This window comes from Eretmochelys imbricata, chromosome 23, assembly GCF_965152235.1.
Source record: "Eretmochelys imbricata isolate rEreImb1 chromosome 23, rEreImb1.hap1, whole genome shotgun sequence".
Taxonomy (NCBI): Eukaryota; Metazoa; Chordata; order Testudines; family Cheloniidae; genus Eretmochelys; species Eretmochelys imbricata.
In genome coordinates this window covers 13,564,754-13,592,119 of record NC_135594.1, presented here as the reverse complement: position 1 = coordinate 13,592,119, position 27,366 = coordinate 13,564,754, and the positions used below count along the sequence as shown (strand labels likewise).

Sequence of the window (27,366 nt, the reverse complement as noted above, 5' to 3'; positions counted from 1 at the left end):
CTTCTGTCTGTTTGCTAGGAGCGCGGTCAGCGCCTGCCCTTCCCGTCTGTCGGGAGAGTGAAATGAACCCGTTCGTCCCCACAAAGCCTGGCTGTTTTGGAAACAAGCGATTCTGCTCTGGTGACTCCTGTCATAAATATAAAGGGGAGGGTAAACCCCTTTGAAATCCTTCCTGGCCAGGGGAAAGCTCCTCTCACCTGTAAAGGGTTAAGAAGCTAAAGGTAACCTCGCTGGCACCTGACCAAAATGACCAATGAGGAGACAAGATACTTTCAAAAGCTGGGAGGAGGGAGAGAAACAAAGGGTCTGTGTGTCTGTCTATATGCTGGTCTTTACCGGGGATAGACCAGGAATGGAGTCTTAGAACTTTTAGTAAGTAATCTAGCTAGGTATGTGTTAGATTATGATTTCTTTAAATGGCTGAGAAAAGAATTGTGCTGAATAGAATAACTATTTCTGTCTGTGTATCTTTTTTTGTAACTTAAGGTTTTGCCTAGAGGGGTTCTCTCTGTTTTTGAATCTAATTACCCTGTAAGATATCTACCATCCTGATTTTACAGGGGGGATTTCTTTATTTCTATTTACTTCTATTTTTAGTAAAAGTCTTCTTGTAAGAAAACTGAATGCTTTTACATTGTTCTCAGATCCAAGGGTCTGGGTCTGTGGTCACCTATGCAAATTGGTGAGGTTTTTTATCCAACATTTCCCAGGAAAGGGGGGGGTGCAAGTGTTGGGAGGATTGTTCATTGTTCTTAAGATCCAAGGGTCTGGGTCTGTAGTCACCTAGGCAAATTGGTGAGGCTTTTTACCAAACCTTGTCCAGGAAGTGGGGTGCAAGGTTTTGGAAGTATTTTGGGGGGAAGGACGCGTCCAAACAGCTCTTCCCCAGTAACCAGTATTAGTTTGGTGGTGGTAGTGGCCAGTCCAAGGACAACGGGTGGAATATTTTGTACCTTGGGGAAGTTTTGACCTAAGCTGGTAAAGATAAGCTTAGGAGGTTTTTCATGCAGGTCCCCACATCTGTACCCTAGAGTTCAGAGTGGGGGAGGAACCTTGACATGGTGGCATAGTGGTGGGATTAACCTGAAATCATTTTGAGATCCAGTTGAGATTTTTTTGAACTAGAAATACAGATTTTAAAAAGGAAATTTTTTTTTTCTCTTTGGAAAGGAAGTCCAGAAAGCAGCTGAAACTGAAAGCAGCTTGTTTTTTCTCTGCTTTGTGGCCAAGCAGAGACAAAAGGGGATTATCTTTGTGAATTGCAGGTTTTCTTTGCCTGGAGGCAGGGTACTTAACTCCTGCAGGGAAATTCACAGTCTTCCAATCCAGAGGTTTTTTTTTTCTTTTCTTCCTAAAAGTAAATAGGGGGTGTGTGTTCTACCCATTTGCTTTTTCTTTGGGCTGGGTAAGCAGGTTTCCAAGTTGTTGGAGGTTTTTTGCTTTAATTTGGGCCCAGAGCAGAGACAAGGGAATTGTCTTTTTCTGTAGGCTGACAATCACTATCAGAGAATAGGTATTCTATTCCAGCACAGCAAAATTTTACAGCCAAGTTTTGTTTGTTTATTTCTAAACCTCGGGTGTAAAGTTAGTTAAAAACAGAGAGGTTAGAATGACAAAATCCGCGGCTCGACTACAGCTCGAATTAGCCAAATTTCAGGCTGAGGAAAGACAAAGGGAACATGAAAGACAGATAGAACTCATGCGGCTGAAGAAGGAACAAGAAAGGGAGGCAGCGAGAGAAGCAGAACAACACCAAGCGGCTGCTCACAGGAGAGCCATGGAAGCAAGGGACAAAGAACTGGAGGAGAAGGAAAAAGAGAGGAAGCATGTGGAGGAGGTGGAGAGGATAAAGGCCCAGCAGAATATACCAACAACCCCTAGCAATCCTTCTCCAGGTACCACTTCCCATCCCAGAAAGTTCCCCACCTACAAGGCAGGTGATGATACTGAGGCCTTCTTAGAAAACTTCAAAAGGGCCTGCCTTGGGTACAACATCTCTACTGACCCATACATGGAAGAGCTGAGGCCGCAGCTCAGTGGACCCTTAGCTGAGGTGGCAGCTGAAATGCCTAAAGAACACATGAACAAGTATGAACTGTTTAAATCCAAGGCGAGAGTCAGAATGGGGATAACACCCGAGCAGTCTCGTCGGAGGTTCAGAGCCCTAAGGTGGAAACCAGACATGTCATTTACCCGACATGCCTACCACATTGTGAAACATTGGGATGCCTGGATATCAGGAGCAAGTGTTGAATCTCCAGTAAATTTGCCCTTCCTAATGCAAATGGAACAATTCTTAGAGGGTGTTCCTGAGGAAATAGAAAGATACATCCTAGATGGGAAGCCCAAAACTGTAATCGAGGCAGGAGAGATTGGAGCCAGATGGGTGGAGGTGGCAGAGAAGAAGAAAACTGGCCGCAGTTGGAGTGGAGACCAGAAGGGACCACCCCAGACCACACCCTATTACCGGGGGCCGCCCAAAGCCCCACCTACCTCCCAAAGAACCCTCCAGACCCCTTATCATCCCACCACCCCGTTCTCCAGCAACCCTCCTCGCCCCAGTGACCCGACAGCTGGACGATGTTTTAAATGTAACGAGCTGGGGCATGTAAAGGCCAACTGCCCCAAGAACCCCAACAGATTACAGTTCATTGCACCGGAATCACACCAGAAGTCCACAGGCCCAGATACTCCCAGATACCCCTGGAGCGGAGGGAAACTGTGAGTGTGGGCGGGAAGAAGGTCACCGCGTGGAGGGACACCGGAGCACAAGTGTCAGCTATCCATGCTTCCTTAGTGGACCCCAATTTAATCAACTCAGAGATCCAAGTGACGATTCAACCCTTCAAGTCCAACTCTTTCAATTTGCCTACAGCCAAGTTGCCTGTCCAGTACAAGGGCTGGTCAGGAATGTGGACTTTTGCAGTCTATGATGATTATCCCATCCCCATGCTGTTGGGGGAAGACTTGGCCAATCATGTGAAGCAGGCCAAGAGGGTGGGAACGGTCACCCGCAGCCAGGCTAAACAAGCCGTGAGGCCTAGCTCTGTTCCGGAAACTTCTATCAGGACCCGGTCAGAGGTGATGGACCCGGACCCCAGGCCAATGTCTGCAACAGCAGTAGTGGATCCAGTCCCAGAGACCCAGACGGAACCAGTCCCAGAACCGGAACCAGCCGAACAACCAACACCAGACCCAGTGTCAGCACTGAATCCAGTACTTGCAACCTCAACACCAGAGGGCCCCACCGACCCTGAACTGGCAGCAGCCGATAACCCGACACAAGAGGCTCAGTCGGAGCCTGAATCCCAACATAGTGCACCAGTGGAGAGCGGTTCACAGTCAACAGAAACAGCTCCATCCCCTATATCGCTTCCAGAGGGACCAAGCCTAGGTCCACAATCCAATGAGGGACTGATGTCTCCAGCATCAAGGGAACAGTTCCAGACCAAACAGGAAGCAGATGAAAGCCTCCAGAGAGCTTGGACGGCGGCACGGAGCAACCCACCGCCTCTCAGCTCTTCTAATCGATCCAGGTTTGTTGTAGAAAGAGGACTTTTATACAAGGAAACTTTCTGGTGGACACCAGGAAGACTGGCATCCTCAGAGACAGTTGGTAGTTCCAACTAAATACCGAGCCAAGCTCTTGTGCTTAGCCCACGATCACCCTAGTGGCCATGCTGGGGTGAACAGGACCAAAGACTGTTTGGGGGGGTCATTCCACTGGGAGGGAATGGGCAAGGATGTTTCTACCTATGTCCAGTCTTGTGAGGTGTGCCAAAGAGTGGGAAAACCCCAAGACCAGGTCAAAGCCCCTCTCCAGCCACTCCCCATCACTGAAGTTCCATTTCAGCGAGTAGCTGTGGATATTCTGGGTCCTTTTCCGAAAAAGACAGCCAGAGGAAAGCAGTACATACTGACTTTCATGGATTTTGCCACCCGATGGCCGGAAGCAGTAGCTCTAAGCAACACCAGGGCTAAAAGTATGTGCCAGGCACTAGCAGACATTTTTGCCAGGGTAGGTTGGCCCTCCGACATCCTCACAGATGCAGGGACTAATTTCCTGGCAGGAACTATGAAAAACCTTTGGGAAGCTCATGGGGTAAATCACTTGGTTGCCACTCCTTACCACCATCAAACAAATGGCATGGTGGAGAAGTTTAATGGAACTTTGGGGGCCATGATACGTAAATTCGTAAATGAGCACTCCAATGATTGGCACCTAGTATTGCAGCAGTTGCTCTTTGCCTACAGAGCTGTACCACATCCCAGTTTAGGGTTTTCCCCATTTGAACTTGTATATGGCCGTGAGGTTAAGGGGCCATTGCAGTTGGTGAAGCAGCAATGGGAGGGATTTACACCTTCTCCAGGAACTAACATTCTGGACTTTGTAACCAACCTACAAAACACCCTCCGAACCTCTTTAGCCCTTGCTAGAGAAAACTTACAGGATGCTCAAAAAGAGCAAAAAGCCTGGTATGATAAACATGCCAGAGAGCGTTCCTTCAAAGTAGGAGACCAGGTCACGGTCTTAAAGGCGCTCCAGGCCCATAAAATGGAAGCATCGTGGGAAGGGCCATTCACGGTCCAGGAGCGCCTGGGAGCTGTTAATTATCTCATAGCATTCCCCACCTCCAACCGAAAGCCTAAGGTGTACCATATTAATTCTCTAAAGCCCTTTTATTCCAGAGAATTAAAGGTTTGTCAGTTTACAGCCCACGGAGGAGACGACGCTGAGTGGCCCGAAGGTGTCTACTACGAAGGGAAATGTGGTGGTGGTGTGGAAGAGGTGAACCTCTCCATGACCCTTGGGCGTATGCAGCGACAGCAGATCCAGGAGCTGTGCACTAGCTACGCGCCAACGTTCTCAGCCACCCCAGGACTGACTGAACGGGCATACCACTCCATTGACACACGTAATGCTCACCCAATTAGGGTCCAACCTTACCGGGTGTCTCCTCAAGCTAAAACTGCTAAAGAACGGGAGATCCAGGATATGTTACAGATGGGTGTAATCCGCCCCTTTGGCAGTGCATGGGCATCTCCAGTGGTTCTAGTTCCCAAACCAGATGGGGAAATACATTTTTGCGTGGACTACCGTAAGCTAAATGCTGTAACTCGCCCAGACAACTATCCAATGCCACGCACAGATGAACTATTAGAGAAACTGGGACGGGCCCATTTCATCTCTACCTTGAACTTAACCAAGGGGTACTGGCAGGTACTGCTAGATGAATCTGCCAAGGAAAGGTCAGCCTTCATCACACATCTCGGGCTGTATGAATTTAATGTACTCCCTTTCGGGCTGCGAAATGCACCCGCCACTTTCCAAAGACTTGTAGATGGTCTCCTAGCGGGATTAGGAGAATATGCAGTCGCCTACCTTGACGATGTGGCCATATTTTCGGATTCCTGGGCAGACCACCTGGAACATCTACAAAAAGTCCTTGAGCGCATAAGGGAGGCAGGACTAACTGTTAAGGCTAAGAAGTGTCAAATAGGCCTAAACAGAGTGACTTACCTTGGACACCAGGTGGGTCAAGGAACTATCAGCCCCCTACAGGCCAAAGTGGATGCTATCCAAAAGTGGCCTGTCCCAAAGTCAAAGAAACAGGTTCAATCCTTCTTAGGCTTGGCTGGTTATTACAGACGATTTGTACCGCACTACAGCCAAATCGCTGCCCCACTGACAGACCTAACCAAAAAGAAACAGCCAAATGCTGTTCAGTGGACCGAAAAGTGTCAGAAGGCCTTTAACAATCTTAAAGCGACACTCATGTCTGACCCTGTACTAAGGGCCCCAAACTTTGACAAACTGTTCCTAGTAACCACAGATGCGTCCGAGCGTGGTGTGGGAGCAGTTTTAATGCAGAAAGGACCTGATCAAGAATTCCACCCTGTAGTGTTTCTCAGCAAAAAACTGTCTGAGAGGGAAAGCAACTGGTCAGTCACTGAAAAAGAATGTTACGCCATTGTCTACGCTCTGGAAAAGCTACGCCCATATGTTTGGGGACGACGTTTCCACCTGCAAACCGACCATGCTGCACTGAAGTGGCTTCACACCGTCAAGGAAACTAACAAAAAACTTCTTCGGTGGAGTTTAGCTCTCCAAGATTTTGATTTCGACATCCAACACATCTCAGGAGCTTCTAACAAAGTGGCTGATGCACTCTCCCGTGAAAGTTTCCCAGAATCAACTGGTTAAAATCGTCCTTGAGATGTGGAAAATATTGTTAGTCTTTATGTACTTGGTAGTATATTTAGAGCTGCATGTGTCTTATTAACTCTGTTTGTTTTTCCTAGAGCTCCAGGAAGAAATCCCAGCCAGTGTTTCACCCTAGCTGAGATTTGGGGGGCGTGTCATAAATATAAAGGGAAGGGTAAACCCCTTTGAAATCCCTCCTGGCCAGGGGAAAGCTCCTCTCACCTGTAAAGGGTTAAGAAGCTAAAGGTAACCTCGCTGGCACCTGACCAAAATGACCAATGAGGAGACAAGATACTTTCAAAAGCTGGGAGGAGGGAGAGAAACAAAGGGTCTGTGTGTCTGTCTATATTCTGTTTTCTGCTGGGGATAGACCAGGAATGGAGTCTTAGAACTTTTAGTAAGTAATCTAGCTAGGCATGTGTTAGATTATGATTTCTTTAAATGGCTGAGAAAAGAATTGTGCTGAATAGAATAACTATTTCTGTCTGTGTATCTTTTTTGTAACTTAAGGTTTTGCCTGGAGGGGTTCTCTCTGTTTTTGAATCTAATTACCCTGTAAGATATCTACCATCCTGATTTTACAGGGGGGATTTCTTTATTTCTATTTACTTCTATTTTTTTATTAAAAGTCTTCTTGTAAAAAACTGAATGCTTTTTCATTGTTCTCAGATCCAAGGGTTTGGGTCTGTGGCCACCTATGCAAATTGGTGAGGCTTTTTATCCAACATTTCCCAGGAAAGGGGGGATGCAAGTGTTGGGAGGATTGTTCATTGTTCTTAAGATCCAAGGGTCTGGGTCTGTAATCACCTAGGCAAATTGGTGAGGCTTTTTACCAAACCTTGTCCAGGAAGTGGGGTGCAAGGTTTTGGGAAGTATTTTGGGGGGAAAGACACGTCCAAACAGCTCTTCCCCAGTAACCAGTATTAGTTTGGTGGTGGTAGCGGCCAATCCAAGGACAACGGGTGGAATATTTTGTACCTTGGGGAAGTTTTGACCTAAGCTGGTAAAGATAAGCTTAGGAGGTTTTTCATGCAGGTCCCCACATCTGTACCCTAGAGTTCAGAGTGGGGGAGGAACCTTGACAGGGGCATTAGAAGGTCACTGGGTCTCTCCTGGCTGGTGACCGGCTTGGGGCCCGGGATGGAATTTCTTTCTCCAGTTTTGTTTTGAACCTGGTTGATTTAATTCACACGCTGAGAAAAGCCCCTTAGAACCAGGCGTTACAGTGTAAACCCATCATCACCGCTCAGCTAGGGCCCAAGGGGCAGCAAACCCAGGTGTTCCCCATCACGCCTGCTCCTCACACGGTGCCACGGCTCGTGTCGCAGGTGGGCAGGTTGGCAGGCTGAGCGGGAAGGCTGCGGAGTCAAACCCTCCAGCACCAGGAAATGCCTCAGTTACGGTATCCTGAACACTCTTAGCTCTGCCCCCTTGTGCATTATGACATCATACTTTAATTGCATGATCATATTACTTTTACCGATATGGGTCATCATCCAGGTTAGAACCCAGAAAGTAATGAGAAGGAGGATCTGCACGGAAATATTCGCAGTGGTCAGTTGAAGATTGAAGACCAGACCCCGTGGTCTCCTGGCTACCAGCCTAGTGCACCTTCCCCAAGGCTGCAGGGTACACTGCGGGTGACCTGTCCCCACTCCCCACAGACATAGGGACATGCTGCGAGCTGCATGACACCTGGCCAGGCTGATGGTCCCAGGATTTCCTGGGTTTTGCAGGTACCTCTGCTTACTTTGTCCGCGCTAGATTTGGCCGGTAGATTAGAGACAAGGTGTGATGGATACAGGAAGAGATGAGACATCGCCGGCTTCCTGTGGCTACAGCCCCTGGCTTGGTGCCTTATTCGGGGCTGGGTGGAGCTGGGCACCGAGGCATTGGTGGCAGCGCTGAGACCGCCCCCCCTGCCCCATCATGGCATCTGCTCTCATCTCACTGTCCTCTTCCTTGGTGCGTGTCACCATGGGTGGGTCGGGGGCGGGGAGTGGGGGGAATCGATCTGAGACCATGGTGCAGACTCCAGTCATTCTGGGATCTGGTCCCTAACAAACAGTTTTCTTTCCGGGCTGCTGGCTGGTCGAGTGGAGTGGGGTGTCTGGACGTGAGTATCAATGAACGGTGGGAGAAAGTTAAGGATGGGGGAGAACAGACTAGCTGAGCCCAGAACCTTCCCCCCAAACCTCAAATCAACCCCCCTGGATTAACCCCAGCCCTGCCCCCAGTGCACTCAGGGGTGACTCCCGGTTGACCCCAGGGGGCTGAGATCAGAACCCGGCCCACAGGTTCCCTGTGGATGCAGTGAGGTGTCTGTTAGCCCTGGCGCTGTCCCTGGGGCTGGGCGCTAGGGGCAGGTTACAGACACACGGGGAGGGGTTTGTGTCTCTCCATCTCACTCCTGTTTGTGTGTGAACGCAGAGCTCTTTACGCCCGGACCCTCCATCTCCGCCAGCCCCAGCGAGGTGATCGCCCTGGGGGGAGCCGTCACCATCCACTGTCAGTGTTGGTGCGAGGCCAGGAGGTTATTTCTGTATAAAGGTGGAATCGAAATCTGGAAGCTGGGCGGGGTTGAATTCACCATCCCCAGCGCCAGGCGGGAAGACGGAGGAGCCTACAGCTGCCGATCTCGCTCTGGATCGGAGCCGCCCAACTGGTCGGATCCTAGTGATATCGTGCGGATTGTTGTAGTAGGTGAGGGGCCCGGCTCGGCGTCCCGGCTCCCAGCCCCACACCCAGCCTGACCTACAGGGGTTCTCCATGCCAATGGGATGCTCAGCATCATGGGCCCAGCAGAGGGGACGCTCGGCTGGGGAGTGGGGACGGAGTCACTGGGGGGTTCCCAGCCACTGGAGATTGGGGCGGAGGGAGGGGGGATCCCTGCCCCCAGGGGACCTTGGGGTGTCACTCAACCCGCCTGTGCCTCCATTTCCCCTTGTATGAACTGGGGACAATCATTCCTCCTGTACCTCGTGTCTGGTTAGATAGTCAGGGCTTGGCTTTAGGGTGGAGGCTTTTTCTCATTGTGTCTGTGCAGCACCCAGCACCTCTGACTCCCAGCCCCCTCCCGATCTAACCACTAGACCCCACTCCCCTCTCTGTGCTGGGATCAAACCCAGGAATTATGGCCCCCAGGCCTCCCCACCCCCACCTCTAGACCCCACTCTGCTCCCAGAGCTGGGGATATAACCCTGGATCTCAGTCCTCTACTGTAGCCACTAGCCCACCAATGCTGTACGGACTACGGCCCTGAGGCGGGCTGACACTCCCTGGGTGGCCGTGTGGCCTAGTGGGGAGAGCGCAGGGGCTGGGACTCAGGAGAGCTGGCTGCCGTTCCTGGTGTTGCCATGATTTTCTGGGGGACTTTGGCCAAGTCCCTACCCTCTTCTTTGCCTCAGTTTCCCCCTCTGTAAAATGGGGCTGATGCCCTGCCCCCTCTGTGAAGCGCTGTGAGATCTGCGGGTGTGAAGCGCTGGGGAGGAGCCGGGTGTTGTTGTACCAGACACAATCTGGCCCTGCCCGGTGCCGCCAGCCCGAGAGGTTCCCAGCGCCTGCCAGAGACGCAGCAGCTGCTGGCGGCTGCTGGGTACGAGACAGCGGCTGTGAGGACCTGTGGGTCTGATCCGGGGGGTGGGGGGATGATACTGGCAGGATGGGCCCAGGGATCTGATCCCATGGGGCAGGGATGGGGAGGGGGGACACTGGGCTGGGGGGGCCCATTAAGTAGATAGACAGGTACAGAGGGGTGCTGTGGATTTAGGTCCTCGGGCAGCTTCAGTCGGAGCTCCCAGGAATCTCTGGGATCTCGGAGAGGTTCCTCTGGCTGGGTTTTCTCCCAGGGGTCCCATGTCTGGGACCGTGCGGTGAGGACAGGTGCAGAGACTGTGCCGGGGTCTGTCTCATGGCCTGTCTCCTTCTCACTGCAGAGACCTACTACCCCAAACCCTCCATCTCCCTGAGTCCCAGCAGATGGGGGAGCCGTGAGCATCCGGTGTCGGGGTCGGCACCAGAACGTGAGGTTCCTTCTGTACCAAGATGGAAACCCGAACGGGCTGCAGGACGCGGAGCCGGCTGGGGACATGGCTGAGTTTCCCATCAGCAGTGTGAGCCAGAGAGACGCAGGGAGCTACAGCTGCTGATATAGCACCAAAGCAGACCTGCCCGTCTGGTCAGAGCCCAGTGACCCCGCGGAGCTGGTGGTAGCAGGTGAAGGGCCCGGCTTGGCATCTTCACTCCCAACCCGATGCCCAGCCGGACACTCGGGGGAGCTCCGCATTGACAGGATGCTCAGCGCCAGGCTCCGCCATGAGCCCTGGGCAAAGCAGAGGAGATGCCTATCCGGGAAGCGGGGATGGAGTCACTAGGACTGGGGTGGGGGTCCCCAACTTGGGAGCAGCAGCAGCTGCTGGAGATTTGGGGCCGAGGGAGGGGGATCCCTGCCCCCAGGGACAGCATCAGAGCAGGGGGCCTTTCCCAGGGCTGTCCCTACTCTGGGGATGCATAGATGAGTTGGGGCCCAGGGGCTGCCAAGCCGGCACCGTCCCCAGCCACAAAAATCCTTCCCCCCTGCCTCCGGGAATGACAGTGACGAGCGATGCTGAATCGAGGTGGGGAGAGGGAGAGATCACTGAGTCGCTGTTTCAGTCCCTCCTCCGGCCCCTGACAGGTGCTTGTTTTATTCCCACAGGGGGAACCAACCTGACCCAGCCTGGAGTGGCGCCGACTCCCACCCGCCCAGGCAGCACAGGGCCAGGTACCATCAAACCAGCTCTGGAAACAGGCTCGTGGTGCCCAGGGGCTAGGGCTGGTTGGGGGGGACGGGGGCAGTGAATCCAGGTGAGTGGGGCCCAGACACCTCGGGGAGGGGCTCATTGAGATGGGGGGATAGAGAAACAACCCCACTGCCCCTCCACCACTGGTAGACCCCCAGCTCCCCCGATGACTCCTGCCCTGCAGGTCACTGCCTGGAAGCTGTGGGGGGATCTCAGGGAAGGGGCATGATCTAGGAGGAGATCTAGGGCAATAACCTCCCTCTCTGGGGCCCATGATGTCCCCTTAACAATAGGGGCAACCCCTGCTCCCCACTGTGACGAAGTGGGGGCGTTTCTTGGCTTTTCCTTGGTTTTTCCAATGGTTTGCATGCAGAGTAGGTGGGACTCAGTTTCCCTGAGTGTTACTGATTTCACGAGGTGGTGGGAGAGGGAGTTTATTGGTACAGAGGACGTGCGACGGAACTTGGGACCCCGGTCAATGCCCTGGAGAATGGAGACCCCAGCGACTGGTGACCTGGTGACCGGGAGGCCCAGCTCAGGAGTCACAGCTGGTCCGGCCAGTGAAAGGACAATGGGCTGTGAAGAGAGGATCCTGGTGACCTGACCAGCCGGTTCCAGCCAGAGGACAGAAGAGGGGAGAGGGGGCCCAGGCGACCCTGTTTACCTGGAGAGAAGACAATGGACGGGGGGGCTTGGGGCCGGTGAGATCAGATGCCCAGCTGGGAAGCAGGGGGGCTTGGGGCTGGAGGGAGGGAGCAGGCAGAGCCCACCTGGATGCAGGGGAGACTGGGATGTGCTGTGCTGAGGGAGGCCAGGTCTGAGGCCCAGAGAGTTTCCTGTGCTGGGTTCAGATGCTCAATAAACCCTCCTGTGTTACGCTGGCTGAGAGTCGCTCCGGGCTAGAGATCAGGGGGGCATTATTCCCTCTGGGAGTGGGGACCCTGGGGTGCCAGAGCAAGTGGACTGCCTGAGGGGTCCCATGGCAAGAGACAGGTGTGCTAAGGCTCAGAGAGGTGCGGTTCCAGGAGGCGGAGGGGCCTAACCCCCGAGAGAGAGTGGACCCCCGAGAAGGGCTGTCGCACTGAAGGGGGTTTTTCCCAGGGACCGTACGGGGCTGAGAGTGGGCATGACCTGGGAGTCCATGACACACCCCATAATTCTTTATGGAAATATGCTTATGAATGTATATTTGACATAACTGGAATATGTTTTATGCTACTGTCACGGTTTCCCTGGGTGATGCTCTGGATCTGCTCCCCATGAAGCCAGTCAGGACTCTGGGGCAGTCTCCTTTCTGTGAGCAGCCTGTCTGCAGGACACACAGCTCACCCGGCTCCACCTTCCTGGGTCTGACCTCGGAGCATTCAGCATCCTCTGCCCCTCCGTGCGCTTCCCCCAGCGAGTCCGCCCAGGCGGGGTCCTGGGGAAGCCAGAGGGTCCTGCCTCCCAACTCCGCAGTCAGACGTGACTCTCAGGCAGCCAGTAAAACAGAGGTTTATTAGACGACAGGAACATGGTCTAACACAGAGCTTGTAGGTGCAGAGAACAGGACCCCTCAGCTGGGTCCATTCTGGGGGGCAGTGAGCCAGACAATCACGTCTGCCCTTCACTCCATGTCCCCAGCCAGCCCCAAACTGAAACTCCCTCCTGCCCCTCCTCCTCTGGGCTTTGTCCCTGTCCCGGGCCAGGAGGTCACCAAAGCTCATGCTCAAATAAATTGGTTAGTCTCTAAGGTGCCACAAGTCCTCCTTTCCTGATAACCCTGTTCTCCAACCCTTTAGCTCTCACCTTGCAGGGGGGAAGGGCCAGGCCATCAGTGGCCAGGAAACAGGGTGTCGGCCATTCTCTGTGTCCAGACCCCTGCACACACCTGCCCTCTAGGGCTCTGCAAGGATCACACACCCTTACCCCACCCCCTAGATACTTAAGAACTGCCTAGAACTTTGTTCTGTCTGTTATTACTTGGAACCACTTAAATCCTACTTTTTGTATTTAATAAAATCACTTTTTACTTATTAACCCAGAGTATGTATTAATACCGAGCCTGGGAGGGTGGGGGGAGGGAGGGAGGAAACAGCTGTGCATATCTCTCTGTGTTATAGAGGGCGAACAGTTTATGAGTTTACCCTCTATAAGCTTTATCTAGGGTAAAACGGATTTATTTGGGGTTTGGACCCCATTGGGAACTGGGCATCTGGGTGTTGGAGACAGGAACATTTCTTAATCTGTTTTCAGTTAAGCCTGCAGCTTTTGTGGGACGTTGTTCAGACCTGGGTCTTGATTTGTAACAGGATAGCGTGTCTGGCTCAAACCAGGCAGGGTTGTGGAGTCCCAAATTGGCAGGGAAAGCAGGGGCAGAAGAAGTCTCAGCAAATCAGTTGGCAGTCCCACGGGGGTTTCCTGTGATCCAACCCATCACAGGGGGGACAGGATTGTTCCTGCCCCCAGGTTGAGGCGTTGGCCATCTTAGCCAGGGGCCAGCATAGCTGCCCTGCGAGGGCTGCAGGGGGCGAAGGGGCGGCCACTTAACTGAGGTCAGCCAGGTGTCCCTTCCCTACAACGGGGAGGTCAGGGGGATGGGGGGCAGAACAGGGGACAGGACATGGGGCATGAGGGGCACAACGGGGGATGAAGGGATAGGGGACAGGTCAGAACTAGGAAGGCAGGGGCCATGATGGGGTGGACGTGAGGGAACTACAGGCTGGGGGGACAGAATGGGGGAGGGGACGCAGGCCAGGGGGCAGAATGGGGGGGCTGATGGCCCCAATGCCTGAATGTCAGGGGGGGTGAAGGGCAAATGAGCTGGGGAGCCAGAGCTGGGGCATCTGCCGGGGGGGCCAGTTTCTCTTGAGCTCTGTCCCCGTGATCTTGCCCCCTCCCCTTTCTGGGGGGCTGGTCAGCTCTCTCCCATCCCCTGTGTCCCTTTCGCAGCATCCTGAGGGGGGAGAGGGAAACTCTGCGCAGCTGTCGACCCGCTGTGAGCTCTGCCCTAGGCCCTGAGCTGTGCAGACCTGCTGCCCCGGGAATGGGCTGGGGAAGGGACATGGGGCCTTTCACCTCTAGGGGGCTGGCTCGAATCTGTGTCCTTTTTCTCTAAGCACCAGATCCCACCCCCCCAAACCAGAGCCAGGGAGAGAACCCAGGAGTCCTGGCTCCCAGCCCGTCCCGCCCAATCACTAGACCCCATTCCCCTCCCAGAACTGTGGTGTATAACAGGGTAGCTGCATCAGGTTTATAAAAAAATTCCTCAGGCATGCAGGAGTGAAATGAGGAAGGCCAAATCACACCTGGAGTTGCAGCTAGCAAGAGATGTTAAGAGTAACAAGAAGGGTTTCTTCAGGTATGTTAGCAACATGAAGAAAGTCAAGGAATGTGTGGGCCCCTTACTGAAGGAGGGAGGCAACCTAGTGACAGAGGATGTGGAAAAAGCTAATGTACTCAATGCTTTTTTTACCTCTGTCTTCACAAACAAGGTCAGCTCCCAGACTTCTGCCCAGGGCAGCACACCATGGGGAGGAGGTGACCAGCCCTCTGTGGAGAAAGAAGTGGTTCGGGACTATTTAGAAAAGCTGGACGAGCACAAGTCCATGGGGCCGGATGCGCTGCATCCGAGAGTGCTAAAGGAGTTGGCGGATGTGATTGCAGAGCCATTGGCCATTATCTTTGAAAACTCATGGTGATACGGGGAAGTCCCGGATGCCTGGAAAAAGGCTAATATAGTGTCCATCTTTCAAAAAGGGAAGTAGGAGGATCCTGGGAACTACAGGCCAGTCAGCATCACCTGAGTCCCTGGAAAAATCATGGAGCAGGTCCTCAAGGAATCAATTCTGAAGCACTTAGAGGAGAGCAAAGTGATCAGGAACAGTCAGCATGGATTCACCAAGGCCAAGTCATGCCTGACTAATCTAATTGCCTTCTGTGACGAGATAACTGGCTATGTGGATGAGGGGAAAGCAGTGGACGTGTTGTTCCTTGACTTTAGCAAAGCTTTTGACATTGTTTCCCCCAGTATTCTTGCCAGCAAGTTAAAGAAGTATGGGCTGGATGAATGGACTATAAGGGGGATAGAAAGCTGGCTAGATTGTCGGGGTCAACGGGTAGTGATCAATGGCTCCATGTTTAGCTGGCAGCTGGTATCAAGTGGAGTGCCCCAAGGGTCGGTCCTGGGGCCGGTTTTGTTCAATATCTTCATTAATGATCTGGAGGATGGTGTGGATTGCACCCTCAGCAAGTTCGCGGATGACACTAAACTGGGAGGAGAGATAGATACGCTGGAGGGGAGGGATAGGATACAGAGGGCCCTAGACAAATTAGAGGGCCAAAAGAAATCTGATGAGATTCAACAAGGACAAGTGCAGAGTCCTGCACTTAGCAAGGAAGAATCCCATGCACTGCTACAGACTAGGGACCGAATGGCTAGGCAGCAGTTCTGCAGAAAAGGACCTAGGGGTGACAATGGACAAGAAGCTGGATATGAGTCAACAGTGTGCCCTTGTTGCCAAGAAGGCCAATGGCATTTTGGGATGTATACGTAGGGGCATTGCCAGCAGATCGAGGGACGTGATCGTTCCCCTCTATTCGACACTGGTGAGGCCTCATCTGGAGGACTGTGTCCAGTTTTGGGCCCCACACTACAAGAAGGATGTGAAAAAATTGGAAAGAGTCCAGCAGAGGGCAACAAAAATGATGAGGGGACTGGAACACACGATTTATGAGGAGAGGCTGAGGGAACTGGGATTGTTCAGTCTGCGGAAGAGAAGAATGAGGGGGGATTTGATAGCTGCTTTCAACTACCTGAAAGGGGGTTCCAAAGAGGATGGCTCTAGACTGTTCTCAGTGGTAGCTGATGACAGAACAAGGAGCAATGGTCTCAAGTTGCAGTGGGGGAGGTTTAGGTTGGATATTAGGAAAAACTTTTTCACTAGGAGGGTGATGAAACACTGGAATGCGTTACCTAGGGAGGTGGTGGAATCTCCTTCCTTGGAAGTTTTTATGGTCAGGCTTGACAAAGCCCTGGCTGGGATGATTTAGTTGGGGATTGGTCCTGCTTTGAGCAGGGGGTTGGACTAGATGACCTCCTGAGGTCCCTTCCAACCCTGATATTCTATGATTCAGAGTTTCACTGGCAGTACCAGAAACAGGACGTGAGCGCCGGCTCTGGGCAGACTTCCCCTTTCACGGATTTATCGGCTGTTCCTTTAACAACTCAGGATCTACATTTATTCCTTCCTCCCCCACTCACGGGGACCGGAAACCACAACCCCTCCCAGCCACCCGTCCCATCTCTGTGCCATGTCACTGGGCGAAGAATAGATTCTGCAGCGACACGACCTGGGAAGGAGTTTGGCCAGGCCCCATCCACCCTCATGCTCCAGGGTGGGTCAGGAAGGAATCTCTGCCCTGCTTCATGGGAGGGGGGCACTCCGTGGGGGGCACTGTGTGTGTATGGGGGAAGCCTTCCTCTGCTCTGAGCTGCTTCTCCAGGGAGGCTAGATGGGCCTGTTGGAAAAGGTCAGGGCAACATGGGCACCTCTTGATGCCTCCTGAGATTGCCCTGCTCCCAGCTGGTCCCCGGACTGGGCAGCTCCCATGTGGGGCTGGGAGATCATGGCGGGGCGGGGTGGGGCCAGGCAGCTGCAGGAGGGGATGTGGTTTGCTGGGCGTGGCAGGGAGCTGGCTTTGCTCTGACCGTGGTAGATTTGGGCAGGAGATTGCAGAGAAACCATCTGATGGGGAAGAAAGGGGCTGACCACATCACGGGCTTCCTGGGGCTGCAGCCCCTGGCGCTGTTCCTCATTCCGCTCGCACTCGGGCCTCAGGTTGGGTGGAGCTGGGCACTGGGGCGTTGGTGGCAGCACTGAGGGGCTCCTCACTGCCCCATCATGGTGTCTGCTTTCACTGTCCTCCTCGGTGATCCGGTTTCTAACAAGCTGTCTCCTCTCCAGGCTGCTGGCTGGCTGGGCGGAGCGGGGCTTTGGGACGTGAATATCTGTGGGGAATGGGGAAGCTGGGGGAATTTCCACATTAGGGACGAGGGATGTGGGTGGGGGTGAGGGGCACCAGTCCCCCAAAGGGATGATCCTGTCAGACATGTGTTCTCCAGAGGTGGGGACTGAGACCTCGCCCTACTCATCACAGGGATGGGAACCTGTTGGAACAACTGGGGGATTTTGTTAATATGTTTTCTTGGGGTGCCTGTCCTGGGAGCAGCTTCCTCAAATGACCCACATTTAGACCAGGAACCCCATGTCGCGGAGTGTGGGGGAGTCAGGGCCCTGCACCCCGCACTTCCTGCGGTTCACTGTGACTGTCAGCCAGCCAGTAAAACAGAAGGCTTATTACACGACAGGAACACTGTCTAAAACAGAGCTTGTAGGTACACAAAACAGGACCCCTCAGTGGGGTCCTTCTTCGGGGGTGGGGAGCCCAGACCCAGGTTCTGGGCCTCCCCCCTCAGCCGACTCCAAACTGAAACTCCCTCCAGCCGCCTCCCACAGCCACACACCCCGACCCCTCCTCCAGCCTTGGTCCAGTTTCCCGGGCAGAAGGTGTCACCTGGCCCCAACCCGCTCCTGGGCTGAGGTTAGGAGCTGGCCGTCAAGTATCATCCCACAGAGAAGTCACACCCTGATATCCCACCATCATCTAGTATCAACGCAGACAGTCAACTAGTAAAACTCCCACGCAACATTACCAGGTTAATATTCTCTACTCCCTACCCCGTCACACCTCGCAGGGTAGATCCCAATTTACCCCCTGACTACCATGGGGGCAGGGCTGGGTTCTGATCTCAGCCCCCCGGGCTCAATCCGGAGTGACCCCTGACTGCAGCAGGGGCCGGGCTGAATTGACCCTGCAGAACTAAAGGAATCAGAGACTGGAAATCTTCTTTCCCCCTGCTGTGTCTCTCCCCGGCTGTGAGTCCCGGGGCCGGGCCTGCACCGCAGGGACAGGCGGGGCTGGGGTGAAACGCTGGAGCGACAGACGGGCAGAGGATTGCACCAGACGGACGCGGTTTGTGTCACCCCCACTTACTGCCTGTTTGTTTGTGAATCCAGAGGGGTTCCTCCCCAAACCCTCCATCTCCGTCAGCCCCGGTGGGGTGATCCCCGTGGGGGGAAACGTCACCATCCGGTGTTGGCATCAGCACCTGGGCATGAGGTTCCTCCTCTACAAGGATGGAGACGGGAACCATCTGAGGTACACGGACCCGGCTAGTTATGTGGCTGAATTTCCCATCCCCAGCGCCAGACGGGAACACGGGGGCAGCTACACCTGTCGTTGTGCCTACAGAACAGGATCAGCTGCCTTCTCGGAGCCCAGCGACCCTGTGCAGATCATTGTAGCAGGTGAGGGGCCCAGCCTGGCACCTCAGCTCCCAGCCCCACACCCAGCGAGGCCCCAGGGGGTCTCCGTGAGCCCTGACCCTGCAGAGGGGATGCGTGGCCGCGGAGCAGGGATGGAGTCACTGGGGGTTTCCCGAATCAGGGAGGAGCAGCAGCCCCTGGAGACTCGGGGCAGGGAGGCGACTTTAACGCTGCCCCTTGTGGGTAGAAGCCGTGAGTTGCTATTTAATCCCGTGATCCCCTCCCCTCTGTTCTCCAGGCCCTGCCGCAGGCAGTGCCCCGGCTGGAGCTGAATGAGGCAGAGGCTGCAGGAGAAGCGGTGGCTCAGTGGACACGGCGCTGGGCATGGACCCAGGAGATCTGGCCCAGCTCCTGGCGCGGCCACAGACGCTGTGTGATGGGAGCACATCGCAGTTTCCAAAAGTGTCCTTCCTTGTTGGGGGGACTCAATCTTGGGGGATCTGAGGCCGAGCGCCCACAAACCGAGACACCCCCAGTTATTGGAGACCTCTGCAAACACTGGCCTCAGTAGCGCTGGATCCCTTGTGTTGGGGGAGCATGTAGGGCCCCAGCCATGATCAAGGCCCCTTTGTGCCTGGCGCTGCTGTTAGCCGACGGCCAAGGATGTTTGGTGAGGTGCCAGCTATGCCCGTTTATACCATCCGTGACTTTAACCGCTAGGACGCACTGTCCCTTCGCGGCGGGCAGCCCGGGCTAGGCTGACAGATGCCCCAAGGTCCTAACCACCCGTGACTTTAACTGCTAGAGCTCAGAGCTCCTTTGCAGCGGGCAGTCAATACTGACTGACAGGTGCCCCAATGGCAGCACTAAGAGCCTCTCCACACCCGTGACTTTAACTGCTAGAGCTCAGAGCTCCTTCGCAGCGGGCAGCCAGGATTGACTGACAGGTGCCCCAAGAGTTTGCCCCGTGGAGGCGGCACAACTCAACGCTAGGCTCTTAGTACTCTCACCTAATGGCCAGGCTTTAGAGCCAAAACGGCTGAGGTTCTTTAATTGTGTTGGCTGCTTTACAGTAAACCAGAGAAAACAAGTCAGGCTTATGCATAAATGGTTACCAAAATTTATTAAGCTAGATTCTAATCATGTGGTTACAAAATTGCTAGTGCCTACTTATTTAAATGTAGAGATGTTACACACACAAACAAGTTACAAAACTGAAGCCACAATCCCAAAGAAAGAAAACAAAGTATAGAGCTCTATTTCAAAATATGTGTACACTAAAGATAGGAGATCAGGTGTGGGTGCTTCTTACCCTCCTTGCATCTCTCGATTCCAGCGGTGCCAAGCCAGGATCGGTCACTCAATTCCGCGGAAAGACGAATAAGGGACAAGGCGTAGGGACCCTCTTAGCTGCAGAAGCCTTGGGAGGCTGTCACTTATCTGACCAGCAGATAGATAGTGAAAAGCACTCAAAAAATCATGGTGCTGTAGGTCCCCTACTTATACCTCTGTACTCCTTTATTCTCTTTCTCCTTTCTTATGCCAAATTGAGGCTGGTCTGTCTGGGTGACGCCAGCTTTCGCAAGAGTAGTTTACACTTGCAAGGGAGAGAAACAATAAGTGTTGACTACTGGACGTTTCTTTTATCAGGGTAAATATTTTCCCAACTAGGATGTTGGTGTGTGTGCATCACGCTATTTAGTAGGGGCTAAGAAGAGCCATGTCTGTCACAGGGCCTCTGCCTGCTGTGAGCTTAATCGTTGTATCTGTTCCCAGAGGCACATTGTAGCAGCACACCTGTGCTTTCACAGCTTCAAAGGCTGTGCTGGAATATATGTTAAGTGCCCTGTTCCGGCTTCCTCCTGTGTTTCCAGCAATGCTGGTCGGGGGGGGGGGGGGGGGGGGGGCTGGCTGTCTGGCTACAGCTGCATAAACACAGAGTGAAGAGACAGTCCCTGCCCCTGGGAGCTCACTAAGAAAAGTTAATCTGTCTGTGCCTCAGTTTCCCCTCTGTAGAATGGGGATAAAGACCCCTCCCTGCCTCCTGGGGGGCTGGGAGGGTGACTCTCTTCCTGTGTGGGGCTCAGCCCCCTGCCCCTCTTCCCCCCCTTTGACCATTGCTCGCTGCTCTCTCCACCACCCTCCTCCTGCCAGGTGAGCCGTGCACCAGAGGTGGGGGTGAGTGGGGCAGGGTGGGGGAGGGGGAGCCACTCTCCAGGGGTGGGGGTGAGGAGAGTGGCGGGAGGGGGAGCCGCTCTCCAGGGGTGGGGGTGAGGGGGGCAGGGCGGGGGAGGGGGAACCGCTCTCCAGGGGTGGGGGGGGAGGGGAGTGGGGTGAGGGGGGCAGGGCGGGGGAGGGGGAACCGCTCTCCAGGGGTGGGGGGGAGGGGAGTGGGGGGAGGGGGGCAGGGCGGGGGAGGGGGAGCCGCTCTCCAGGGGTGGGGGGGGAGGGGAGTGGGATGAGGTGGGCAGGGCGTGGGGCAGGGCCCCTGCTCAGTGGCTCCACTGCTCCTCCAGGCTCCAGCAGCCGCTGCTCTTCCCGCCCCCTGGTGGCACAGGCCGGTCACTGCAGGAATCAGACGTCGGGTCCGGTCAGCGTCACTGCCAGGTTCCCTTTTCAGCCAGACTTTCCTGCTGCAAACGACTCCGGCAACCCCGGGGCCTGCGGTGCCGGGCGCCAGAGACCAGCCCGTGAGTCGCTGCGTGTCCAGGGTGGGCCGGACGCAGTGAACGAGGCAGGGTTCACACACGGCATATGAGGACCCCAAGCACTAGGGAGCCACGGCTCGGTGTCTGTGGGGCCGGGAGCCCAGCTCGCAGGGCCGGGATTCTGGGCCGGGGACTCTGGGATCTGGGAGAGAATCTCTGCCCGGGGCCCTGGATCCGCCCGTGGCTGGGGCCTGCCAGGGAGGCCGGGGCTGGGTGGGTGCCCGGGCCTTGTTCTCACAGCCTGTCTCCTGTGCGCAGATCCCAGCCTGCCCAGACCCTCCATCTCTCTGAGCCCCACCGGGGTCACCGCCCCAGGGGCAAACGTCACCATCCGGTGTCAGGGGCAGAGCCGGGACGTGAGGTTCTTCCTGCACAAGGCTGGAGACCTGAACCCGCCGCGACACATGGACCCTGCTGGGGACGGGGCCGAGTTCTGCATCCCCACCGTGGGCCGGCAGCACGGAGGGAGCTACAGCTGCAGCTACCAGCCCCCATCAGAGCCCTTTGTCTCCTCGCAGCCCAGCCACCCCGTGCAGCTGGTGGTAGCAGGTGAGGGGTCTGGCCCGGCCTCCCCGCTCCCAGCCCCACCCCCAGCCGGACCCTCGGCAGCTTGGCACTCACGGGGCGCTCAGAGCCAGGCTCTGCCCTGAGCCCAGCAGAGGGGACCCCCGGCCGGGGATCACTGCGGGGTTCCCTGGCCAGGGGGAGCAGCAGCCCCTGGAGATTTGAGGCTGAGGGTGGATCCTGGGCCCCAGATGGCTGTCTCCACTCTGGGGACACACAGAGGAGTCGGGGCCCAGGGGCTTCTGAGCCGGCACTGCCCGCCCCCCCCCCATGAATGACAGTGACGATTGAAGCTGAGTTGTGGAGGAAGGTGGGGCAATCACTGTCACTGTTTCAGCCCCTCCCCCCGACCTGACAGACACTGGTTCGATTCCCTCAGGGGGAACTGACCCAACCCAGCCTGGAGTGGCCCTGGCTTCCACCCACTCAGGCTGCTCGGGGCCAGGTACCAGGGCCGGGGGGGAATCACCATCAAACCAGCCCTGGAAGGCTCATGCTGCCCAAGGAGCTGCCCCCGGGGGTTGAGGCTGGTTGGGCAGGATGGGGCAAGTGACACCAGGGGGCACGGAAGCCCCTGCACCTCCCTCCCCACCAGACCCCCAACTCCTCCGGCACCTCCTGTCCTATAGGTTGCTGCCTGGAAGCGACTGGGGGATCCCAAGAGAGGACAGGATCTGGGAGTCCTGGCTTTGGAGTTGGGACGAGCTGGGTGCCCAGGCGGGTCCTGGGGCTAGGGTTGCCAGGTGTCCGGTTTTTGACCCGAACACCCGGTTGCAAAGGGACCCTGGCAGGATAGTTAAAAGTCCGGTTGGCGGCACCGCGGGGCTGGCAGGGTCCCTGGCTGCTGTGGCTCTGGGCGGCTCTCGGGAAGCAGCCGGCATCTCCCTCCGGCTCCGAGGCGCAGGGTGGCCACAGGAGCTCTGCGCCCTGGGCCCGCCCCAAGCGCCGTCTCCGCAGCTCCCATTGGCCAGGAAGCGCAGCCAATGGGAGCTGCAAGGGGCAGCACCTGTGGGCAGGGGCAGCGCGCAGAACCCCCTGGCTGCCCCTCCAGCTCCCAGACAGGCTGGTCACTTCCCAGGAGACGCCTGAGGTAAGCGCCACCTGAGGCCTGCACCCCGAACCCCCTGTTATGCCCCAATCCCCTGCCCCAGCCCTGAGCCCCCCCCGACCTAAACTCCCACCCAGAGCCCACACCCCGCACCACCGTCTGTGTCCCAACCCCCTGCCCCAGCCCAGAGCCCCCTGCCACACTCCCAACCCCTCAGCCCCACCCCTCATCCCTGGCTCCACCCAGAGCCCGCCCCCCTGCCGGAGCCTTCACCCCCTCCCGCACCCCAACCCCCTGAAAATGAGCGAGTGAGTGAGGGTGGGGAGAGCGAGCTGAGGCCCCAGAGCCAGACCTGTCGGACGGGTGGGTTGGCGGCTCCGCTCCCGGGGCAGCGCGAGCTGCTGATCTCCTGGTCCGAGCTGCCGAGTGACTCTTCCCTTCCCCCCACAGCAGGCCCCCCGGGGCGCCCGGATTTCACCCAGGCCAACATCGCCCACCTGGTGCTGAGCGCCATGGTCCTGCTCGTCCTGGGGCTGATCCTGGCCGAGGCCTATTACAGCCGCCCGAGGGGGGCGCCCTAGGTGACCGGAGCTGGATGCAGCACTCCCGGCCTGCCCAGCGCCGACCAGAGCGGGACTCTCACCGCCCGGGACTCGCACGCTGCCCCTCTCTTAATACAGCCTAAAGCTGCCTTTGCTTTTTGTTTTGCAACGGCATCGCGTGGCTGCCTCATGCTGAGGGCGTGATCCACCCCAAGTCCCCGATCCGTCTCCGCCGTGCTGCTGCCAGGCCCGTTCGCCCCCAGCCTGCCCTGCTGCGCTTGGTTTTTCTTCCCTACGTGCAGCACCTCTGTCGGCTTTGGAACAGTTCGGTGACGGGGTGCTCCACGCGCCACGCGGCTGGCGCCTCCTGCTGGCCGTTCGGGGGAACGGCTCGACGCCCCTTCCCGCGGCTGCCTGCCGTCCCTCCGCCTCTCTCTCTCTCTTGCTCCAGCAGCTTCTGCTGCCTCTTCGTTACTCGGCCCTGCGGCCAGGTCATGGCGCGTGTGTTCCCCCGTTCAAAGTCTCCCTCCGCACCACTCCGGGGATGCCACCTGATGTACTGGGGTACCACAGAGCCCACCCGTTCCACCAGCCTGGGCTCTCTCACCCTGTCCTGCAGAGCCAGGCCCTCAAGCCTTCTCCAGCACATACACACACAGGTAGGGACACACCAGCTGCGGAAAGACACAGACACAGAAACCAGCCCTTCATGGGAAAGCTTTCAGCTAAGGAATTGACCTGCACTCAAGTGCACACCCTCTCAGGGTGCAAACCCAAAATTGTATTGTCTTGCACTGCACAGAGAACTGTACTGCGTAAGCTAATTGAAATTTGCCTCCTCCCTCAATGTGGAGGAAGATATGCACAGCTTTGTCCCCCCACCCCCCAGTAATGAGTTCCACAAACTGGGTTTTGAGAAAACAAAACAAGTTTATTAACTACAAAGGATAGATTTTAAGTGATTATAAATGATAGCAAACAGATCAAAGGCAGATTACTGAGCAAATAAAACAAACATGCAAACTATAGTTTAATACATGATAGAAACTGGTTACAAGCAGTAATTTCTCACCCTAAATGTTGTTTTAAGCAAGTTGCAGAGTTTCTTGAAGACAAACTTGAAGCTCCAGGTATTCCTTTCACAGTCCAGACACCTTCTAGCCTGGGTTTAGTCCTTTCTTCCCCAGCTCAGTTTTAGGTGTTTTCAGCAGTCAGCTTGGGCAGGGATTCAGTGAAGAACCAACCCTGATTATCTCACTCCCCAGCCTTAAATAGGATTTACATAAGGCGGGAATCCTTTGTTTCCCAGTTTGATCCCCACCTCCTACAAGTGGAAAACTACTATCTGTCCAAGATGGAGTCTAGTACCAGGTGACATGATCACATGACCCTGTCGTGTCAAAGCAGCCGTGAGTCAAAGGTGGTTTGGAGCATCCCAGGAAACATCTGAGGATGGTGGGAGATTAGCATCTTCAAAATCCTATTGTTCCCCCAATGGTTCATTGACCAACCAGCCAGATTCATGGCGTGGGCGTTCCTCAGGTGCAAACATTTTTGTAATTGGTACATTAAAGTTAGGAATATTGACTGATACAGAAATGATCCATGCATACAAACAGGATAATCACATTCAGTAAATCATAACCTTTCCAATGATATCTTACATGACCCATCTTGCATAAAATACAACTTAGTAATGCCATATTCATATCAAAAGCATATCCCGATGGAGAATATGAAGTGCCACAACTGGGTCAGTGGGGATCCTACCCAAACACACCAGCCTGTGCTCCAGCGACAAAACCGGACGAAAGTCTGGTGTCCGTTGGCTACTTCCTACCACAGCCTTCGGGGGGGTTCCGCGGTCCAGGGGTCCTTTGTCTCCATGGGATACACTGCGGACGACAGTCCTGGCACCACGTCTCCAGGGTTGGTTTCCCCCGGGGGCAGGGCAGGGCACTGCACAGAGTCAGCTCTGCATTCAGCAGCAGGCTGGAGACATCTGCCTCCATCCCCTGCAGGGCCCTCCCTTTATACTTCCTGCCGCGCCCCGGTACTTCTGGGAAGGGGGCGGGGCACATTTGGCTCCACCCACCAGGGGGGAACATAGTGGTCCCTCGCTCTCAAGTCCAGAGGGAGGCCGCTCTGCTCACTACACCCCGATTATGTGTGGAGCCTTCATTTTATCCTCCGTTTCTCAGTGTATTATGTGATGGTACGGCCAATGGATGTGCTATTTCCTATACAATCAACGGATGCTCCTTCGACTGGAGTTGCAGGATTAGCGCAGTATAGGATTGAGACCTGTACGATTTTAGCTTCGCCAGACTAGGCCAGAGGCTTTAGATGATTGAGTGACCTAGCAATAACCGCTGAGACCAAAGGTTACTGCATAAGATGTGCCAACAGGTGAGGTTATGGGACAATGTCTGTCCTGACTGCAGGGTACCTGCCATGCACAGCTGCGCGTGAGACAAAAAGGAACTACAAACAACCTAAGAAAAATGGGGCAGACAAATAATCATGGTGTGTGGAAGTGCAGTTAAGGAAAAGTGGGTTGACGCCTTGTGACGAAGCAGGGGATTTTCTTAGTGTTGTGCATGAGTACTGTGCGTGCCTCAGTTTCCCCTGTGTGCGGCGTGTGTAATGAGGTGGTGGGAGAGGGGGTTTGCTGGTGCAGAGGGCCAGGTGTGGCCTCGCCCAGCAGCCTGGACCCCGGACAATGGCCTGGACATGATAGAACTTAGCAACCGGTGACCTGGTGGCCCAGCCTGTGTTGGGAGCCAGCCAGTTCTGGCCAGTGGGAGGACAAAGGACAGAAGAGAGAAGGCCCCAGCTATCTGTTTTCCCAGAAGGAAGACAAAGGGTGGAGGTGGGGCTGTGGGGAAGGTGATATAGGGGGGTCAGCTGGAAGGAAGTCACTTCTGTACTGGGGACAAAGAGGGGTCTGGCTGCACCTGGACTGGGACAGACCCACCTGGACTGGGAGAGACCAACTGGACGGTGCTGAGGCTGGCCAGGCCCGAGCCCCTGACAACTGCCTGGGCTTTGTCCAGGCATTCAATAAACCCTCCTGTTTTATGCCAGCTGAGAGTCCCTGGGGGAGGCTCATGGTGAGAGCCAGGCGGGCTGGAGGCTCTGAGAGGTGCAGTTCCAGGAGACGGTGGAACCCAGGGCTTAGCCCCCAACAGAGAGTGGACCCCGAGAAGGGCTGTCTGACGGAGGGGAGTTCCTCCCGGGATCCTACAGAGCCAAGAGAGCTTGCAGGGACCTGTGAGTGCGTGACACACCTTCATGCATAAACGGTGAGGTGGCAAAATTTGCAGATGATACAAAACTACTCAAGTTAGTTAAGTCGCAGGCAGACTGCCAAGAGCTACAAAGGGATCTCCCGAAAGTGGGTGACTGGGCAACAAACTGGCAGATGAAATTCAATGTTGATCAATGTAAAGTGATGCACGTTGGAAAGCATCATCCCAGCTCTACATATACAACGATGGGGCCTCAATTAGTTGTTACCAGGCAAGAGAGAGATCTGGGAGTCAGTGTGGAGAGTTCTCTGAAAACTTCCACTCAGTGTGCAGCGACAGTCAAAAAAGCCAGCAGAAGGTTGGACATCATTAAGAAAGGGATAGATGATAAGACAGAAAATATCATATTGCCTCTCTATAAATCCATGGTACGCCCACACCTTGAATACTGCGTGCAGATGTGGTCACCCCATCTTAAAAAGATAGACTGGAATTGGAAAAGGTTCAGAAAAGGGCAACAAAAATGATTAGGGGTCTGGAACGGCTTCTGTATGAGGAGAAATTAAAACTTTTCAGCTTGGAAAAGAGACAACTAACGGAGGATCTGGTCGGGGTCTATAAAATCATGACTGGTGTGGAGGAAGTAAAGAAGGAAGTGTTGTTTACTCCTTCTCATGAAACAAGAACCAATGAAATTAATAATCAGCAGGTTTAAAACAAACAAGAGGAAGTATTTCTTCACCCAATGCACAGTCAGCCTGTGGAACTCCTTGCCACAGGATGTTGTGAAAGCCAAGATTATAACAGGGTTCAAAAAAGAACTAGATAAGTTCATGGAGGTTACGTCAATCAATGGCTATTAGCCAGGATGGGCAGGGATGGTGTCCCGAGCCTCTGTTTGCTGGGAGGACGACAGAGGATGGATCACTTGATGGTTCCCTGTTCTGTTCATTCCCTCTG

The 27,366-nt window shown here is 55.0% G+C and overlaps 2 protein-coding genes across 2 annotated transcripts in view; one reads left to right on the top strand and one right to left on the bottom strand.

The window, feature by feature from the left end:
* The window catches only part of LOC144279334 (alpha-1B-glycoprotein-like), a 937,253-nt gene that overhangs the window by 681,799 nt on the left and 228,088 nt on the right, over positions 1 to 27,366 (bottom strand). The gene's annotated exons all lie outside the window — the stretch shown is intronic.
* Positions 7,690 to 23,386, top strand: LOC144279239 (osteoclast-associated immunoglobulin-like receptor). The gene is made up of 6 exons (XM_077840729.1): positions 7,690 to 7,705; positions 8,636 to 8,908; positions 18,045 to 18,335; positions 20,810 to 20,983; positions 21,260 to 21,550; positions 23,064 to 23,386. The coding sequence occupies exons 1-6, from the start codon at positions 7,690 to 7,692 to the stop codon at positions 23,192 to 23,194; spliced, it is 1,176 nt and encodes a 391-aa protein (XP_077696855.1). The 3' UTR covers positions 23,195 to 23,386.